The sequence below is a fragment of the Barbus barbus genome (genome assembly GCF_936440315.1).
Source record: "Barbus barbus genome assembly, chromosome: 37".
Lineage (NCBI taxonomy): Eukaryota > Metazoa > Chordata > Actinopteri > Cypriniformes > Cyprinidae > Barbus > Barbus barbus.
In genome coordinates, this window is record NC_136715.1 from 9,708,720 (window position 1) to 9,730,388 (window position 21,669).

General features: G+C 36.0%; 1 protein-coding gene across 2 annotated transcripts in view; it reads left to right on the plus strand.

Moving 5' to 3' along the window:
* LOC306857057 (mitogen-activated protein kinase kinase kinase kinase 3-like) overlaps positions 1 to 21,669 on the plus strand; it is a 70,509-nt gene that overhangs the window by 12,206 nt on the left and 36,634 nt on the right. For both annotated transcript variants that reach the window (XM_079396720.1, XM_079396721.1), the window contains exons 2-4: positions 1,301 to 1,358; positions 18,451 to 18,541; positions 19,674 to 19,738. In XM_079396720.1, coding sequence (XP_079252846.1) covers positions 1,301 to 1,358; positions 18,451 to 18,541; positions 19,674 to 19,738 — 214 coding nt within the window. The remainder of the gene's footprint in view (positions 1 to 1,300; positions 1,359 to 18,450; positions 18,542 to 19,673; positions 19,739 to 21,669) is intronic.

Below are 21,669 nucleotides of genomic sequence, written 5' to 3' on the forward strand. Positions count from 1 at the left end.
GTGAATTTTCAGATGTGTTTCTGAGAGCGTTTTAAAGTGGAAATGGTCTAAAAATGTTAAATCGCAGGCCACTTACAATACAAGTTAATGCAAATTTAAAACACCAAAAGAAAAAAAAAGAAATTGATTTGTGACTCTTAGTCTGTCCACTCTCAGAAAAAAGGTCAGTGGAGCGGTATCCTTTTCAGATAGTACTAATATCTACCTTTAAGACATCAATATGCAGGGTAAGTAAGGTATAGTGTTGGATGGCCCATCCTAAATCCTGCACGGACTGTTTTAGATATGATTGCACATTTAGCATTTTAACCACATTTTTTTTGTTGGTGGTTGAAAACATCTAGTCCTTGCAACCCAAACAAACTATCAGTGAGAATTTAGACCCTTTAATTTGCCATTTTATGATTCACACAGATTTTTCTATCAAAGTGCACTTCATCAGTGTTCCTGTGGGACTCCATCAGCCGTGGTCTGCCCGGTAATACTCGGCTCAGTCTACCCCCACCCCCTGTTTTCACTGCTGCCAACGCCTAGCTGTCAGATCTCACGCTGTTGCTAGGAGAAAGAAAAAGAAATACTTTGACCACTTCGCCGATGACATCTTAATTGAATCCGGGCTAATTTTGTCTAATGTTTTTCCTCCTGCCACATCGTGATTGAATAATATCATGATGGACTGAACAACTGATTTGTTGCTAAAATGAGTCTGTCCATTGGATATTGAGACTGGCATAAAGCAATGCTTGTTTGTATTTAGGTTTTAAAGGTGATGAAACCTTCTCTTGAATCGTGAAATATCTGTGCCTCTGCTCATGTGAATGAATTAGCATTCTGCTCTAAGAGCACTGATCAGCGGTCTTTTAAAAACCACGGGAAAATGCAAAAGTATGCACAGTACGTATTGACGTGCTAATGCAGTAAGCATACATTCGATTGTATGTTTACCCTATTTAAACATACAGTTCAGTTGTAGGCATTATTGACACTTAAACCATTTAAAATCAATGTTAATGTCTTAAGGCTTTAAGCTAATTCTTACCCAATCAGCAGACTCGCATGGAATCTGTGCAGGAAGTACCGTTGCATTTATATTTTGGCTAATTTCATGATGAATTTTGCTACCAATAAGAGTGTAGTACTTATTTTTCAGTAGAATTGGGAAGATATTTTCCAGAAAATGTAAAAGTCGTCTGCAAAATCAGGGCCTGCTGATTGCTCTGATCTCTGATCTTTCAGCCGTAATGATGGTTATTAACATTGAGAGATCGGTTGAGTAAGTGCTGTTGTTTTTCTTTTTCAGGCCCGTAATGTCACTACAGGAGAGCTGGCTGCTATCAAGGTCATTAAACTGGAGCCAGGTAAGAACATCTCTTCCCTTTCAGATGAAACTGATTTTGTTCTCATCTTCTCTCTGTTCTGAGATTTTATTATCATATTCTCTATACACTTCTAGACAGACTTTTTTTTATTTAGGGGGTCTTTAATCTGATTTCAAGGTGTACTTGGGAAGTTTTTTTTTTAATTTTGCTGTTTGCTCAACTGAAATTAGGTTATATTACATTTATTAAAGTAACTAATTTTGATGTTCATATCTATGACTTTCATATTAAATACTTTGGAGTGGAGTGGATCTCCTCCCAGGGGCCACAATTTTGTAATCACATTACTCTGTAACTATTATCAGACACGGTCTACAATGGAATACACTCTAAAAAATGCTGGGTTAAAAACAACCCAACTTGGGTTATTTGGCAACCCAGCGCTGGGTAAATATTGGACAGAACGCATGCTGGGTTATTTTGACCCATCTGGTTGGGTTAAACTTTTTCACCCACCATGCTGGGTTGTTTAATTTAAGTCATCTATTGTTTAAAAATTATTATATTGCTGGCTTAAAATGGGCTGGAAATTAAAAATCACACACAGAATTACTAGAGGCAACAGCAATAATCAAAAGATGAACATTTATTATTAACACCCATGGCCAAAATACAAGACAAATTGAATTTATTTGGGTGAATACAGCATAGTTTACAATATTACATTTAAACTAGTTTAACAAGCATTTTAGAAATAAAAAAGGCATATTTCAAAGTACCATTTTAATTTAAGTGTATTCAACCATTCTCTGTTATCAAATTTTTGTGTCGGTGTGTTGCTGAAATCTGAGCTGGTGAAGGGCTGCTGTTTGCAGGGGAACTGCGAAGTTTAGACCGCGGCCTCGCGTTTCACTCGTAGCTGAGAGATGGTGTGACTGACTCCAAAACCTGCCCAAAAACTAACAGTACTGGAGAATTTGTTATAGTTGTTGAAATAAGTTAAAAACATTTCCAGTTTTGATGTCGATGAAGAGTTATTTGAGTATTACTGATGAGGCTTTGGGGGTAGGTTGGACAAAAAAAAGGTTGATTTAGGAGCTGCTATGATGAAGTGGCTAAAGCTGAAGCTTTTGTCGAGTGAGGTTTTAGCTTTTACCAAGTGTCCTTGAGTGAGGCATTTAACCCCAGGTTGGTCTAGGGGGATTTTACCTAGTAAATGTACTGCAAGTCATTTTGGATAAAAGCATTTGCTAAACCTTTTGCTTCCTTACTAAATGAGGGGAAAAACCAAGAAGTTTGCTCTTTAGTCAGTAAAGTCCTTTGGAACATTCTTTCTATGTTTCTTCCTTGTTCGTTTTGGTATTGGGTGACAGTTTACTCTTTACATGCAAATGAAATATTTGAGCAAGTTTAAAATGAATTCATTACATAAGCGCTCTAGACCCATCAGAGTGGCCAAATGTTTGAGTTGGGATACCATCCGCTGTGTCCAGATGCGCGATGAGGTTTCACGCTTTGATCAAGGCAAACCCAGATTATTAGTGTCAGTGAAAAAGCTTTTGATATAAAACCTAGACCAAAGCAGGAGATGACATCAAATGGGGTCTGGGGTTTGATAGGGTTTTTACAATATTGGATATCACTGTCACAGTAAAGGATGTACCTGTTTTATCCACCAGTCACCTGGATTGATGAATGAAATCTTGCCTAAAGGAAACCAGTGGAGTGCGACTGTCATTTTGATTTTATAGCAATTCTATTTGTTTGCTGTTTTGCTGTGCCAGCAGGACCTGCAGGAACAATTTTTTTTTGCTGGTTTGAGATAAAAACCCACAGCCTTCCCTTAAATCCTCGGTTGTTCCTTTTGATGTTCACTATGGAAAATTACAGAAATTACATGAACAAGTGGTAACCATAGTTTCTGTGAAAATGGAGAAAGCACATGAACCTTTGGGAAAATCTGAATAATTGGATTGTTCTCATGCCCTGAACAAAAAGTGTAATCTTGCAGAATAGGCCTACCTCTTCATGGTTGGAATGTTTTATTAACATTCCTGGCAATTTTTATTGTATGTTTTTTTTTTTATTTGATGTGTTTTGTTTAATATTGTTATTGTATTACAGTCCAGTGCATTTCATTTTATTTTATTGCCTTTTATTGCATTTTATGGTTTGGGCAAAGAAAACCTTTAACTGCTTGTTGTTTCATGGTGTCTCGTATGGATACAGCAATGTAAGTCACTGCTAAATGTTTAGTCATTTTAAACTTCAGTTCAGTTATTTCACTTCTAATTTTGTTTTATTTGAACTTTATTTCAATGTGAATTTTGAGCATTTGAAGGTACTGTAAACTTCTTGCACTGTTTGTAGGGGATCCCATATTAAATTATTACCAATACCTGCAGCAATCCATGATATCTTGGAAGAAACTATACATTCTTGGTTACCATGGTACATTTTTGTATCAGCTAATTATTATTTTTTAGTCTTGTCCATACCTTTATTCAGTACCTTAGAGGTTGTTCACCTTACTTTCTATGATACTAAACCTACAGGCCTGTTTGTTTTGTGCTGAGAATGATTAGGCTGCTTGGTTTAAACACTGACCAATAATTTAGTAACCACTCACATTCATAGATGCAGATGCACACAGTGCATTAGTCAGCTTTTATCCTCAGTAATTACTACATGCCCCTCATTCCAAAGACGGGAGAGAATGAGAGGGGAATGGGGGTTTCTGAAGGCCCTACTCTTTGCTTTCTCAGCTGTAGTTTGAGATAAGAGAGGGTTTTCTACGTGTGTGTGGCTTTTAGATGCCCCTGTTGGAACAGGACACGTTGCTGTGCCAGATATCTGTTAAGCTGGATTTCAAATGTAAGAGCTAGATTTAGTCAGAGTGTTTTGGAAACACCTGCTCAGGCTTGTGTCCAAGCTGTTAATTTTGAACTGGCAAGAAATATGCATAAAAATATAGTGTACACAAATTGATTCAGCGCCTTGCTGTAATCAGGGTCTTTCTTATCCAAGAGTATATGGAAAAACAACCATTGAATTTTAAAAGGCAAATGATACATGCTGAATCTCATTTTTGTCCTTTTTGTTTCAGATATGTATATTGGGTGTTTTTGAATGCAAGCTCAAAGTATAAATTTGATCTTAATGGTGCAACATGCTGATCATAGCAGTAGATTAATTATATTGCAAATGTTGTTCAAAACCACAAAATATTGAGTGAAGTTGTTTATCAGGTTGAAAAATGCTTTTATGACATAATTAATAGTGATCTAATATGAGATCTATATGATATCTGTATTTTTAATATATACAGTGCCATTTGTATAATATATACAAAATTTCTCTGTTGGCTGTGGAGTCAAGACATTTACAAATATGATTAAAAGATGAGTATGAGACAAAACTACAGAATGTCATCTACAGAATGGCACCAAAAATAGAAAGGCAAGATTAGAGTTTGCAAAAAAGCAAAAAGATGAGCCAGAAGAGTTTTGGAACGGTTTATGGAGCGATGAGACAAAGATGAACCTTTATCTAAGTGATGGGAAAGCAAAAATATGGAGAAAAAAAGGTAACTGCAAATGATCCCAAGCATACAGCCTCATCTGTAAAGCATGGTGGAGGTGGTGTCATGGCATGGGTATGCATGGCTGCCTCTGGAACAGGCCCTCTCAACTTTACTGATGACTTAAAGTATGATGACAGTAGCAGAATGAATTTGGAAGGGTACAAAACCATCTTGCCTACCAATATTCAAGAAAATGCCACCAGATTCATTGGGAAGTGTTTCATATTGCATCAGAACAATGACCCAAAACACCCTGCCAGTTCAGTCAAGGAATTTATAAGGGCAAAGAAATGGAAAGTATTGCCCAAGATTTAAAATCCGATTGAACATGAATTTCACCAGCTGAAGAGGAGAGTAAAGGCAGAAACTCCCCAAAACAAGCAACAATTGGGATTGGCTGCATTAAAGGCTGGGAAAAGCATTTCAAAGGATGAGACCAAGAGTCTGGTGATGTCTATGGGTCACAGACTCACTGCTGTGATCGTGCGCAAGGGATCTGCAACTAAATAATAGCTTTTAATCTTTTATATCTGCCTTATGGTCAACTGTCCCAATACTTATGCTCACATCAATGAGTGGGATGAACTCTAAAAGTGCTGTTCTTTTTATTTGGTAAAACATGTATGTGTTGAAACGGCTAATAATAAAATGTGACATTCTGTAGTTTTGTCTCATATTCATCTTTTAATCATATTTGTAAATGTCTTGGCTCCACAGCCAACAGAGCAATTTTGTCTTTACTGTTCCAATACTTATGGATTATATGGATTATATTATATTGTATAATTATTGATGTGTTATCAGTTGTAAAAATCTGTGGTCAAGTAATATATGTAGGATACACAAATTTTTAATAATTATTAGGACTGTGAATCTTTGGGTAGACAGCGAATCGATTCACGATTCATAGGATTTAGATTTGATTCAAGAGCGATTTTTGCAAATTCAGAATGATTCCGTTCAATTCGATTCACAATTAAATTTGATTGCCACGATACGCAAGTTAAGCCATCTGCCATTTTTGGAACAGTCTGCGAATCTTTGAGCGCATTGACTCTGTGCGTCTACAACAGCAAGTTATACACTTGTATATCTTTGAATATTCATTGATTATTATGGTGAATGTGAGTTGGCTGACAGATCAATGTATCTGGAGCGGTCGAATAGGGGATCTACACATATCTATGGTCTGCTAGTCACTCCACGGAAGAGAGGGGCGGAGTCAGCAGAGCTCACTAGGATTTCAAGCAACATGAACTAGAACAGTGTGCTAAAAACAGAGCTGATTTTGACAGGGTAAAGGAGGTGTTTTTTACACTACCATTGAGAAATTTTAACAAGTATGTTATAGACTTTTTATAACATCAAGACCCTAAAGAATCATATCAACTTGCGTGAACTTGACAAGATGCCACCGCTGTTTCTCCCGCGAAGTCACTCAGGCTCATGCACGTGTGGAATGATCTCAGTGTTGGCTGGATTTGTTTTTATTAGTTTAGTCATATATATATATATATATATATATATATATATATATATATATATATGTATATGTGTGTGTGTGTGTGTATTTATTTTTATATATATATATATATATATATATATATATATATATATACACACACACACACACACACACACACAATTTTATGATTGTTTTATATACTACAAACAATTATTTAAATTTTAAGCTATTTTCTAATAAAGTGACGTGAGCACTGCACATTCACTCCCCCACCTACAATTCCTGCCGGACCTGAGTCTGACTCTCTAACCATTAGGCCAGGACTTCCCATATATGTCGTCGGTATTACCGAGAGCCATTGAAAAACTATCGAAAACTAAAACTACTTCACTTTAGCATTACTGGCCACGTGTACTAAGGAGAGATCACACATTGGCTGCTCAAAAAATGTGTTTTTTTTCACTACACACACACACACACACACACACACACACACACACACACACACAGACAGACAGACAGACAGACAGACAGATAAAAATTTAGTGGCAACAAATGAGATGTAGGCCTACATAAAATGGCTAAAATTAAATGCATTTTGTATACGGTTTTCTATAATTTCACAGAAACAAAAGGTGCACAATTTTGTTGCCAACAAAATTAAAGCCATTTAAATTGTGACCAAATTTTAATCAAATCAAATCATTGTCAAAGCAAATGTTTACACCTCTGTTTATTTGCAGGATGCTTCGCTTGTGTGGCGTGTCGTTAGCTGTCAGTGGTGTGTCATTATTGTCACGGTGTGCAAATGAAGGCTGTTAACTACTTGTCTCTATACAGTAGTCACGTACCCCAAGGGCCATCCTTTATTATGTCTCGTTACTTGTGTTGGTTTGCAAGGAACATGTGCTGTCAAGATAAACAAACAAATCAATTATTAGTCCCATATTTACCCTTACGTCTCTGGCGAGTCAGTAGGAAGTCAGCCTAATTAGATAAAGACATTAACATGGATGTCCCATAGATGTGTTTTTATGGTGATGTCTTTGTTCCTCTTTGACATCAATTTACAATTCTGATTAACATGCGCCATGTCTTCTCGACCGCATAGGCGTTTTTGCCGTTGTAACTCATTAATGTCTCTGAGCTGGCCTTTGCAAATCATGGTGGGGGAGGACAACGCACACTTTTAGGGTTGGTCTCCCTCTCTGGCACCGTGGGGATCAGGACACGACTTTGAGTTTTGGCTCATTAGTTTCACATAGTCAACAGGGGATCGTCTGAAAAGACCCAATAAATGTGTTTGCAAACAGACATGCCAACACAAACATCAAGACCTGGGGTGAGTTTGTGTGGGGGCGTTTGGGGACGTGTCAGTGTGCGATGAGATTCGCTCTTGGCCTGAGATGTGAAGCGCAGTGACCAGGCTACATCTGGATGTGCTCTTTCTCTGTGTGTGTGTGTGGATTTGTTGGCTCGAGCTATGTCGGTCTCATGCATTTCATTCAAAATTGATAAATCTATCACACTGGACTTCAGAAAGCAGCGATTTGCCACTTTGAAACAGCCCAGTTGATGGAATCTGTTTAGGGTATCTCTTGCAAGCTCACACATCTGATTGTGTACTCAGACGTTGGTGTGCATAGGCAAACATTGGCGTGCATGTGTGTGAGTTTGTGCACCTGCGTCGGTGTATTGCTGAACAGCAAAGGCTATTCTTACCATAAAAAGAAGGGTGACCTCATGAGCAAGCACTTAGCCTGCCTTTCCTTCCCCCTTAATGTCAGCTCGTGGTGTAGCATATTCACGGTGACAAGTTCGAGCTGCCTACTGTAGGAAGTGTGGTCAGGCAAAATGTTCTCTGCCAACCAAGTGTGGACACTTAAAATCTACAGTTTCACCTCTCTGCTTCAGATTTATACTTCATGAATTTAGGATAAAGGGAAAACCTTTATGCCCAATTAGCAAGATATTTTTAGATTTTACAATAGCTGTTTTCATTTATTCCTCTGATGGCGAAGCTGAATATACGTAAATGTATTTGTAATACACTTATTTAATGCTAAGTATACTACAAATACATTTGCATATTTACAGTTGAAGTCAAAACTTTACATACACCTTTCAGAATCTGCAAAATGTTAATTATTTTACCAAAATAAGAGGGATCATACAAAATGCATGTTATTGTTTATTTAGTACTGACCTGAATAAGATTTCACATAAAATGTTTACATATAGTCCACAAGAGAAAATAATAGTTGAATTTATAAAAATGACCCCGTTCAAAAGTTTACATTGATTCTTAATACCGTGTTGTTACCTGAATGATCCACAGCTGTGTTTTTTTTTTTGTTTAGTGATAGTTGTTCATGAGTCCCTTGTTTGTCCTGAACAGTTAAACTGCCTGCTGTTCTTAAGAAAAATCCTTCAGGTCCCACAAATTCTTTGGTTTTCCAGCATTTTTGTGAATATGAACCCTTTCCAACTATGACCGTATGATTTTGAGATTCATGTTTTCACACTGAGGACAACTGAGGGACTCATTTGCAACTATTACAGAAGATTCAAACGCTCACTGATGCTCCAGAAGGAAAAACCATGCATTAAGAGCCGGGGCGTATATGTAACGTATATGGACTATATGTAAACACCTTTTATGAGAAATATCTTATTCAGGTCAGTACTAAATAAACAATAACATGCATTTTGTATGATCCCTCTTATTTTGGTAAAATTTACATTTAGCAGATTCTGAAAGGTGTATGTAAAGTTTTGACTTCAGCTGTATGTACTTAATAAAATACCTTGCAATTGTGCTACTTTTAGTATACTAAACTGGTATACTTAAAGTCTGCTAAATTGGAACAGCTAATTAATGCACTTTAATTGTGTGGAAGTGGTGCTGAAGTCCAACTAAAGATATACTGAAGTATATTTGATTGTGCTAAAGTGGAACTGTAAGATATCAGAGGCTGAATCAGACAACGTTAAGATTCCATCAGAACATCGAAAAATGAGAAGCTGAGATTCCACAAAAGCTGTAACAGGACAACGTCATAAATCTAGTCTGAAGCAAGCAAACTAACCAGCAAGCCTCTTTCACAGAATAGCTTACAACCTTGAGACAAAAGAACACTTATTGATAATTCCAATTCAGGAAGGAGACTGTCAAATTTGTTGCAAGTAATCAAGACTGATGGTCACATGTAAACCTGTGATAGAAAATCACGAGCTACAGACTGTCTTGAACAGGTCTTCCCCCATACAAGACAAAAACAGACTTGAATTCCTTTGTCTAAAGAACATGCTTTCATTCTCCATAGAACTACACAAAGACTTTCTTTTTTATATGCACATAAAATCATCCTAAAAGGACATTTCTATGCAGAACCCCATATTATGTTTGTAGCCCACACATTTGACTATCCTTGTTTTAATCACTCATTGTGTATGTCTTGCTTTTAATAAGTATTGAATAGCTTAAGCCTTAAAGGGTAACATTCATGTTTGGTATGTATGAGTTTGAAAATTCATGCTTTAAATGTTTCTTCCAATTAATTCTTTGTAAAATGTATCATTCTGGTTATAGAAATCACATTCAAAAGTATGCTTTGCAAGAGCTTGTAAAGTTCGGACCTCTGACTGAACAGATAACACCGATTTATTAGAGGGGTGGAGAAACAAAGCAATACCCCAAGCAAGGACAGTATCTAATTGGTCAAGATGTCCAGATGGGACGGTCTGAAAGCCGAGTTTAAAAACTCAGGACACCATCAAACACTCTCTTACTCTCTTGGTCGCCCTTCTCCTCTTCTTCTCTTTTGCCACCGCGTTTTGACGCTGCTCTTTGAGCGTGCTCTGGCCCACGTGCCAGCTGCTACCATAATGAGAAGAAAGCCACCTAGTCTCGTTACATCCTTTTATTCTTTTACTTTAGTTTCTTTTCTTTCCGTGGAGTTTCGTGTTCTAATGTAAGTTTGCTACAAAGTCCAGATCCAACTGCACTCGCTTCAAACTTCAACCAGACCAACTCCGCATCCTCAGCCAACTCCTAAGACCTCACTTCAAAGACTACTGAACTCTCAACCAATCAGACACTTCGGGGAACTCCTTGTCTGCAACGACGACACAACCCCGTTACACAGGCAAAGCAAGCAAGTACACCTCCAGATTCTAACTGAATCAGGTGCAGTTAATATAAATTTTAGTCTCATTGAGAAACTCAAAGCGAGGGTTAAATAAGTGATTGATGGTTGTTCAGGTCTATGCAATTGAACATATTGCTATAAACTTAGGATTTCACATTTTCAATCTCTTAAACTCATCCTTTCCTCACTTTCTCTCTTCCTGCAACGTGTGAATGCTTGTGTTCATGTGTTAGATTAGTTTATGTCTTAGGTTTATATAAATAAAATCTTGTTAATATTGAAAAGAGAATTATCTTGTGTTTTGTGCTCACAAGTTAATGTCTTAATCTGCCGATTTCGTTACTGTGCTATTTAATAGTGTTTTCACTATATTTTGTATTTTAATATCCAGTACAGAGTTTAGTGAATCGCCGTAACAGTGATTCTGTTCAAATCCCTATAAAATCATAAATGATTCCCTTTGAGCTAAATTAAACTATTTCTTTAAATTACATATTAATATTACTTTTTATTACGTTACAGAACTATTGCAAGTAGCCTATACTTTAGGTGCAATTTAAAAATCTTTCTTTTAAAGGCCGATATTATTCAAAGATCATACAGTCCACTTCAACAGTAACATTAAAACATATTTTAAGCTTAATATTAAGAAATCCATATATTTCACAAGTAGTACTCCAAATAAAGTTGAATTATAATTTTTATATCTGTCTTGAGCAATATGTCAGTAAATATGTTAAATATGTGAGTTGAACTATACTTCGTATCTGACGAAGAGCCTGCATGCTCCAAACGTCACACGCGATGCAAAATTTAAAAAATATATATTTTTGATACTTTTGGAACTTTAGTATTGCATTACACTTTACATTTAATTTTTCAACTATACTTAGTATGAAATAAATGTATTTTAAATATATAACTTTTTTTTTTTTGCTGGGAATTAGGCCTACTCCAGTCTTCAGTGTCACATGATCCTTCAGACGTCATTGTAATATGCTTATTTGCTGTTCAAGAAACATTTATTATTACATTTCTGTGTGAGCTGTGATACTTTGTTATTTAAATATTCTTTGATGAACAGAAAGATCATCATTTATATGAAATGTATTTATTTTGTATCATTGTAAATGCCCTTACTGTCATTTTTAATCTCAGCAGTTTAATCTGCCCTTGCTTAATGAAAGTATTCAATTCTTCAAAAAAAAAAAGTAACTGACAGACAGACATGACTCTGCATGAAAGATCTGTGACTGGCAGATCAACATGCTACTTAATTTCTGTCATATGAAATATGGTGGATGTTAACGGTGATAAGATGATTGACAGGGCAGTTTGAACAGCGATGGGATATGGTCCGTTAAAGATGCAATCACATGCCTATTGTTCTGCTATCCTACACAAAAAGAGGGGTTTTATTGTGCCATATAGTACTAGTGATTCAGGTCCCTATTTCTAAGCGAGTCTATAGGACTTTTTCCCATTTTATTGCCCGCCAAGCAAAAATGTCCTTTGCATGACTGTGTCTCGAAATCTAGTGAGCTACCTATCTAGACAGCATGTTTGGGAATTATAAATGCATTTCCAGTTTAATAGATGTGTCTCAAATATATTCAGTAGACACTCATCATCATTCGTCTTCCAACTTGATATTGAAAAGACAGGACAATGTTCTGCCACTATTCGGAGTGACATCAGGTGTGTGTTCGTTTACATGCTGTGTCTTTGTTGGCTCTGATTCCCGTAAGGCATGTAAAGGGAAGAGGAGGTGCAGGAGTGGAGGTGGATCTGGTATTAGCCGGTTGGGAGCACTGAGGCACTGCAGGCGTGCAGGGCATTCATTTAAAAGGCATGGGCTCGGAGGTCGGCTGCCCTCAGAAATGTCACTCGCTGTAATGGGAGGGGAGAGTGCCAGAGCTCAGGGTCCCTTCAGAGTCAGATGCGTGTGTGTTTAATGCATGTGTTGGATATTGTGTGTGTGTGTGCACGCAGTATTGAGACTTGCATCACGGCAGGTGCAGCTGGTTCACTGTCGGTGTCAACAAAGAGCTTTAGAAAAATATACTGCTGATGTATGCGCAATATTAGGGAAAAGTGGTTCCAAAGTCTTACTTTGGGAAAACATGGATTCGATTTACAGACCTACAAAACAAAATGATGCTCCAAAATGTGAATAAAGTCTTTATGGACAGTCAGTGCCGTTCTTAGACTTTAGTAAAAGTTTTTTTTTTTTTTTGTTCTAAACTGTTTGGCATTTTGGGATATTCACATTTTTTCATACTTTCAGATATGAGTTAAACTCTTTATATCTACTTTTACCTGATTTTCAGTAAATCAGTAACCCAGAAATGTGGATGGCTCTAACATTAACAGGTTGTCCTGATATACACTACCATTCAAAAGTTGTCAGTAAGATTTTTTTGTTTCATTTTTTTTCCTGAGAGAAATGCATATTTTTGTTTGGCAATGATGCGTTAAATTGATCAAAAGTGACAGCCAAGACAAAAATATTTAATTCTATAAATATTATTCTGGAAAATCCTGAAAAACATGTATCATGGGTTTTACACAAATAAGCAGCACAACTGTTTTCAACATTGATAATAAGAAGAAATGTTTCTTGAGCACAAAATCAGCCTATTTGAATAATTTCTGATGGATCATCACTGCTGAAAATTCAGCTTTGCTGTCACAGGTACAAACAACATATTAAAATACAACAAAATAGAAAGCTGTTATTTCAAATTGTAATAATATTTCAGTGTTACAATTTTTGGTTACACTTTATTGTGATAGTCCGATTTAGACATTCTAACTATAAGTAACTTTGTAACTACATGTCTACTAATTCTCATTAATGTACAACTACATGTCTACTAACTCTCAGAGTCTGTATGTTGTATGTTGTGGACCCATCAAAATAAAGTGTTAAAGATATTAATCAGACAGTCTACTAATACTCTAATGACTGCTAGTTAACATGTAGTTTGCAAAGTTACTTACTGTTAGTAGAATGTCTAAAGTGGACTATCGAAATAAAGTGTTGCCCAGTTTGTACTGTATTTTTAATCAAATAAATGCAGCCTTGTTGAGCATAAGAAACTTTTCAAAAACAGGTACATTAAAAAAATCTTACAACCCCCAACTTTTGAGCGATTAAAAATGTATTATATATATATGTTGATTTTTGTGTGTGTGTGTGTGTGTGTGTGTGTGTTTTATTTCGGTAGAACAGTCAAAATTGTCAAGCTATTGAAAAGCAATATGATCTCTTTCATCTTCATATAACATTCGACATCGGATATGGCCATGTTTTAATAAGGATTCAAAATTTGTAGCAAAGTGGGACTGAAAACACCCGTTTGGGACATGAGTGCTAATGGGGACAGGATCCCTGTTAAATGGGTGATGGGACATCAGACCTAAGTAAATATAACCCTCATACCAATCAAGCGTATTTAATCCGTGCACATACTTTCGCACTTTAATACTTACAACACATTCTGTCACGTCAGCGGCGCTGTTAGCCCTGCACACATATAAGCACACTGATACGCATGTCTAGTGGAGTGACAGTTGGACACCTCTCCCTGACAGTCTCTCTTGCTATCCAACACCTACAAGCATGCCCAAGAGCGCAAACTTGTCCCATTTCTTTGTGCGATGACATGCTTTAATGAAATTTATTCAGAATTGTGTGTTATTATTCAGATTTGTGCTTCCTTTGAGCAAAACCATGACGGTGTTCATTGCACCATATAATTGTTTGTAGTCAAAATTCTGATTCACAGTAGTTTGTAAATAAAAGCTAGAACAGTTGAAGGTTACCCTGTTGTACAGTAGAGGTTTATTGAACCTTATTCTATATCACACATTGACTTGACAATGCCTGAATACAATATTTTTTACGGTTGTGTTATTTAAGTTAAGAAGCAAAAGTTGTTACAATTTGTTGTTCGATATATGTTATAGAAATAAAGACTCAAGTCATTTTTCAGTCAGCTTTCTGACGTTAATGTTTGAAAATCTAACCAGAAATCAACTCAATCGTTTTTTATGTCCTTTTGTTGGGTCTGATTAAAAACATTTCTAAATACTGTTGTTTATTGTTAATTCGTGTTTGTTTATAGAACTTTAAATGCTAATGTATTAGTATATGTGGGCGATAACATTACCAAGATTAATAAATTATTCATTTTTATTTCATGATACTTAATGCATTAACTAATGTCAACCTTACTGTAAAATTACCATCTGAAAATAGTATTTTCCATCTTGCGAAATTATAATATATTGTCCACATTTTAGTCCATTCAAATTCTTTTAATTATGATAAAGCCTCCCAGAATACCATGCCTTGACTAGCAATGGAAAGCATTGTATAACTGTGCTTATCAAGCCATTTCATTGTAGTTATTATGGTCTATTTTATCTGTCTTTAATACCATGTGGGTAATCTTGAACTTGTTGAATTTAGACAGTCACACATTGCTCAGATGTCTTTTGATCAGAATTAACTGCATAATGTCAGAGCTCATGGATGCTTGCGATGTTGTTACTGTGCGTTTGGAGTCTGTTTATTGTCTAATTAGTTTTAATTTAGTAGAAAACAAGCCTACACTTTCCTTTGTGTTTGTCATTCGAGAAAAATCGTACTATCACTGTTCATTTTCTTCAGGATCTGTTTATCTGTCGCCTTGCCTGCTTGTGTCCATGTACAGTAATGGAATTTGCTTGGGAAATTTACCAGACCCCTAGATGGTCTTAAGCGCTTCTTCACATAGAAAGGCAGCCAAAAAAAATTTATTTTCATTTTTTTAGTGTGGTTAATTGTCAAATCAATGGACACTGTCCCCCATCTCGCCACTCATAAGAACACTTAGGCCTAAATATATAACACGCATCACATCACATGCTGCATATATATGCTAACAATATTCCTTGCCTTGAAGCTGGCTGTTCTGCCCATCAGACCCTGACTAAGAAGTTTGCTTCAATTAGCATGTGTCCTACTCAGAGATATGAATTGCTGCACCCTACACTGTGAATAGTAGGCTAGCTGCTTCCGTTTCCCCTGAAGGAGGTAAGAGGCAGTACCTCCCGCTGTCTCTCACAGCTATCTGCCCCATATGTGCAGGGAAATGTCACTGCCTCTGCGGAGCGCTCTCTGGATCACTTGCCCGGCAGGAAGTGCGTGTCACTTGACCCCACTGCTGCAACTTCACACTTTCCGCAGGGAGCAAATGTCTTTTGCACAGACCTACACTCAAAGGACATTATGCAGAACTTCTCAAAGCTTATCCTTCCTTCAGTCCGTGGGTTTGGAAAGAAAACCTTCTTTGGAATTGGTCCTGAATTTAAACAAGCTGACCTCACGGTTTTGTATTTTATTGCATTGCAATTTTTTTTTTTTTTTTCATTGCATTTTATACACAGTACCATGTTAATTAATCATTTTAAATGTAGTTGAACATGGCATTGAAATAGACAATCACACTTTGCTCAAATGTCTTGGCATCAGAATCAATTAATGTATAATTTCAGAGTTCATGGATGCTTGGGGTGTTGCTAAAATATTATTGCATATTTGATTATTGCAGTTTATTTTATTTCATTTTATTATTTTGTCACTTGTTACATTTTATAACTGGTTAGGACAAAACAAAAATAATAAAAATATTTTTTATATGTCTATTAAAATATACAGTATATTAACTATTTTAAATTAAAATTAATTGAAATGTCATATTTGAAACTTTACCAATTTTGCAAAAAGACAAGTCATTATTTTTTGCAATTCTGTTTGATGAGATCATGGTGTTGCAGAAATTCATGCTAGCTTCCAAAATGTTCTACTTTGTTCTGTTTTGTAAGGGTAAATGCACTAATAAGTGACCTTTCATCTTGTAAACGCGATCATTGATGCCTGCACCCAGCTTGGGCTGTTCAATTTAATGGTGAATTACGCAAGTTAAAATATTTATCTCTGCCCCACTATGTGGGAGTAAAAGGAGGAGTGTGTTGCTAGTGTCAGTGGGAGAGAACAAGGAGAAACTGTTAAAAAAAAACTTTTAATGAGCCTGCAGCTTCCATCATTAAGCAAGCAGTCACAACAAAGTGACTTTGTTCTCTCCTGCTTTCTCTTCTATCTCTCATAATCTGTCTGTCCCTCTCCCTTCCTACTCGTCTCCGTCTCTGCTCAAACACACACACACACACACACATTTATACAGCAAAGCCAGAGATCAAGGTCAGCTCAGATGAAGTCGGGCCAGAAGCCCCCACACTAGCATTATGGGTGATTGCCTTCTCGTGTCACCCATCAGCTGAGATCACATCACTTCCAATAAGTTACAAGCATGTCAAATATCCAGTCTCTGTTCATTTTTTCTTTCCCCTTTTTGTTTTTCCATTTCCTACTTTTTCTTTTACAACAACAAATATGTCTCACTGATGGAAGAAGGTTCTTACTCTTCCTCTTGGCTTTCAAATGATCTTCCAAGAGCGTTACTGGTTTAAGAGAGAAATAAAGTTTATATGAGGGGCTTGAATCTCCATCAGCAGTCAGGGGGAAAACCACAGTAATGCATTAAGGGTCTGATGCGTTCTGAATGCTAAAGAGAGCTCAGTGCTGTATAGGCACTATACATATAAGCATCTGACCCTCCCCTATCATCTTATGCATGATTAAACAAGCATGCAGTGCTTCAAAATGTAGCTTTCACAAGGATTTGCTATCAATTTTCATTAGGAACTGCCTTATTAGAGGTGTTGCTTCACTATTACTATTGCAAATCTCTAACAACTTTGGGTAGAAATGTACTTCATCCAAACACACATACTTGGTCAATGCATTTGAAGTGCATGGTTCTAGTGCGTTACACTGCATTCTTGAGGTGAGGTATGATTTTTATGCCTTAAAGAGCCTTAAACTCTCTACAAGAGGAAAATCCCACAGAAAAAAACACAGTGATTGTTAGTGGGCTCTTAATTTGTGCTAACCCACAACCAGCCAGAACAGTAACCGCATATAAATACCTATGTCCTGGCAACCTGGCAGAATTACTTATTTGCTTTTGTATTTAAATTAATGTAATGTAACTTTGTATTTAAATTAATCATTTAAATATAATTATATTTTATTTTTCAATTTAATGTAATTTTCATTCATTTTCCCTCAGAATTGTTTTAGTAATTTTCACTGAAGAATATAATTTCAATTTGCATTAATTAAATTTTTATATTTAATTTTGTTTCGTTTTTATTATTTAAAAAAATATAGATTTTTATTTAAATAATAAATAAATAAATTAGTGCTGTCAAACGATTAATTGTGATTAATCGCATACAAAATAAAAGTTTTTGTTTACATAATATATGTGTGTGTACTGTGTATATTTATTATGTTTATATAAATACACACACATGCATGTATACATTTAAGAAAAATTTTACGTTTATATATTAAATATATTTATATATGATGTAAATTATATGAATATAAATACATGTAAATACATGTACATTTTTTCAAAATATATGCTGTATGTGTGTGTTTACATATACAAAATAAATATACACAATGCACACACATATATTATGTAAACAAAAAAATGTATAATGGATGCGATTAATTGTTTGACAGCACTAAATATATATATATACACATACAGGTACATCTAAAAAAATTTGAATATTGTGAAAAAGTACATTTTTTCTTGTAACTTATTTCAAAAAGTGAAACTTTTATATATATTAGATTCGTTACATTCGTTAGGTTTTCATTATCTGTAAGCCATAATCATCAAAATTTCAAGAAATAAAGGCTTGAAATATTTCACTCTGTCTAAAATGATTTTTGGATTGTTGCTGGTAATTTCTCTTGTTTACACACTCACCTTGTCCCCATTTCTCTGTGTGTTCCCTCGACAGGCGAGGACTTCGCAGTGGTTCAGCAGGAAATAATCATGATGAAAGACTGCAAGCACTCTAACATTGTGGCCTACTTCGGTAGTTACTTAAGGTATAGTAATGATCACTTTCCTGACCACACTTTTACTGTTCTCCGCTCTCTCCTTCACTTACCCCCTTTCTTCACTCTCTCTCTCCTCCTGCTCTGTCAGTTCCTATTCGTGTCTAAGGCTGTTGAGTTGACACTGCGCTCTGTTGGTTGGGTCTCTCAGCTGCACTGCAGGAATAGCCACTGTGACTGCAGCACCTCTGTTTCTGCTAATTGTACAACCTGTGCCTCGTGGCCAGACTTAGACCTAACTAGATAATCTAAAATTCAGGAATCAAACAAGCGTGTAGATCTCATTTGATCATGGGGAAGACAAGTAGGGTTTTCTTAAAGTTTTGTGGTACATGACACCATCATCGCCCACCATGGATCGACAATTTTCTACCTACAGTAGAAAGTTAAGCTACAGAGATAGATCATTTGAACACATCCCTCAGTTTGTAGAACAACTTAAAATGTGTTTATGTTGATGCACAAACAATGGAGGTCTGTGGGGCAAGACATTCTGGAAGAAGGTTATTTCTTGGTGAACACTGTCTTATGCATATGTGACATTATTCCTGTAGGTGTATTTTTCCTCTAAACAATTTATAAGATTTTATTACAGTAGTCTCTAATAGACATGGAGAACCTAATGTTAAGATCTCCTGGTTATTCCATGGCTGTTAAATAGTACATTTGAACATTTATCCTAGTACAATGTCACATTGTTACAATGATTTTCTGTTGGAATCAGCAGCAATGTATATATATATATATATATATATATATAGCCTATTTTTATTTGTTTTAAAGTTAGCACCTAAAACTTCACTTGAATTCTCTAATTTGAAAGAATATTGTTTTGCTCTTCCTTATAGCTATAGGCAACTCAAGTGTGGTTTGTCTCTGGTCAGCAGTATATCTCTTAAATATTAGTCTAGACATTAGTGCAAGGCACCTTAGAGAAATGGAGAAGGGTGTTTTTGATAAAAGTAGGTTGCTTGTGACTTATGACTCGGTCTCCTGCTTGCTGTGTCATGACCCAGAAAAGTGTGCATTCTTTCACTCTCCCTATGGAGCTGCCAGGGGACTATTTCGAGACACATCGATTGAAATATAATTTGTTGGTGTTTTTCTTTCTCTGGCTTTTCAGGAGGGATAAATTATGGATATCTATGGAATACTGTGGGGGAGGTTCACTGCAAGACATATATCACGGTAAGATACACCATATAAAGGTAAACAATCAACTCACTCAGTGGTCAGTATCTCCTTTCCATTCATTATTTAAAGGAATAGTTCACCCAGAAATGAAAATTGTCATCATTTATTCATCCCCATGTTTTTCAAAACCATATGAGTTTATATCTTTTGTAAAACACAACATAATTAATTTAGAAGAATTTTAGTAGTCAAATGTCTTTTTCCATGAGGCTTTTGAGCATCTAAATGTGATCCACATGACGGTTGGAGTCAAAGAACAAACTGTACATTGTTCAGAATGTCTCCTTGTGTTTCATATAAGAAAGAGAGTCTGAAATGTAATGACAGTGAGGAAATAATCACATCATTTTCATTTTTGGGTCAAACATTCCTCTAAAAGTCCTAGCATAAACAGTAGGGCTGGGTATCGTTCAAAAAGTTTCGATACCGATACCTTGAGTTCGATACCGGTTCCTGAACGATACTTTTTTCGATACCAGTTTTATGAAATCAGTTTTAATAAGATTACATTAACTCAAAAAACTATTTTTTTATGTTGATATTTATACAGACTCAAAGCCTCATCTCCTGAGCCACTGCACAAAGGAACAAAATATATCCAACACAATAAATAAATAATTTTAATAAAGTTCAAATTGTTTTCAGTTTACACATCTGTTAGGCTACGTTTACATTAGTGCGTGTTCATTTTAAAACAACATCATTTCTAGGTTGTTAAAGACTTCAAGAAATTTAAAATCTTCATCCACTTTCATAAGTGGGTGTTTTATTTTCTTTCACCATATGTTTTATTGTTATTAAATTCTGGTGTAGTATGTCTAATTATTTGAATGCATAAAAACAACTTAGTTTATTTAAATGTATTCTTAAAATAGCCTAATGAAATGTTTTATTTTTCCTCAGAAATTCTGTGTTCTGTATCTGGTTTTCAAATGAAGACATAAAACATTAATTTAATTTCTTTAAATTATTGAAAATCAAAGTTTATTTATTTTGGCAAACAAAGGGGGTTTACTATTAAAATGAAAAAAATTAATAACTGTTGTGTGATCATTACTAAAAAAAATAATAATAAAGTTTTAATAATTTTAATAGTAGCCTAGTAGTAGCAGTATGTACTGTCTGCTGAACAATATTAATATATTTCTGCCGCAGTCTTCCAATTTAAACCGAACTTTTATTTTGACGGGTTGCCTGGAATACCTTTACAGTTCTGTGTGTATATGATATGACGCAAGTTTTACTCGAATCAAACGGTAAAATGCTCATTAATTGACTCTCACAGCAGTTCTGGAGATGTTGTTCATGTGTTTATGTCCTCATTTAGTTAGGCGGCAGACGCTGAAATCACCGCGAGCGTCACGCCAGCTTCAGTCTGTGTGTAGTAAACAAACGATATAGAGAGCAGACTGCTCCGTGCGCTTTCGAAACGCTCTCGCGGAGGTCAAACACTGATCTATCAGCGCCGCGCCGCTTCTAGTCAAACACACCTAGTGCTGCAGGATTATTGGCTCACTGACGGTGATGAGATTAACCCCTTAGGTATCGAAATTTGGTACCGAACGACAAGACGTTCAAGACCGAACGACGATACTCGGTGGTATCGAGGCAATTCGGTCGGTGCCTAAAAAGTATCGAACTCGATACCCAGCCCTAGTAAACAGTGTAGGTACAATGCTTTGAAAGTTCTTCTCATTTCCCATGACAGTTTTTACATAAATAGACTTTCCTCTCTTCCAATTAACAATTTGATTCTTGACAGATGGCCTAAATATACAAATCTTTTCTTACATTATTGGAAAGCGTCCCTCTGTATGTTCCCAGGAGATAAATTTAGCAGAACTCAGTAGAGTAGCCCTGTCAGATCATTAGAGCTCATTTTCACTGCAGCTGTCGGCAGTTCTGCGGTTCACTCTGAGCCTCTG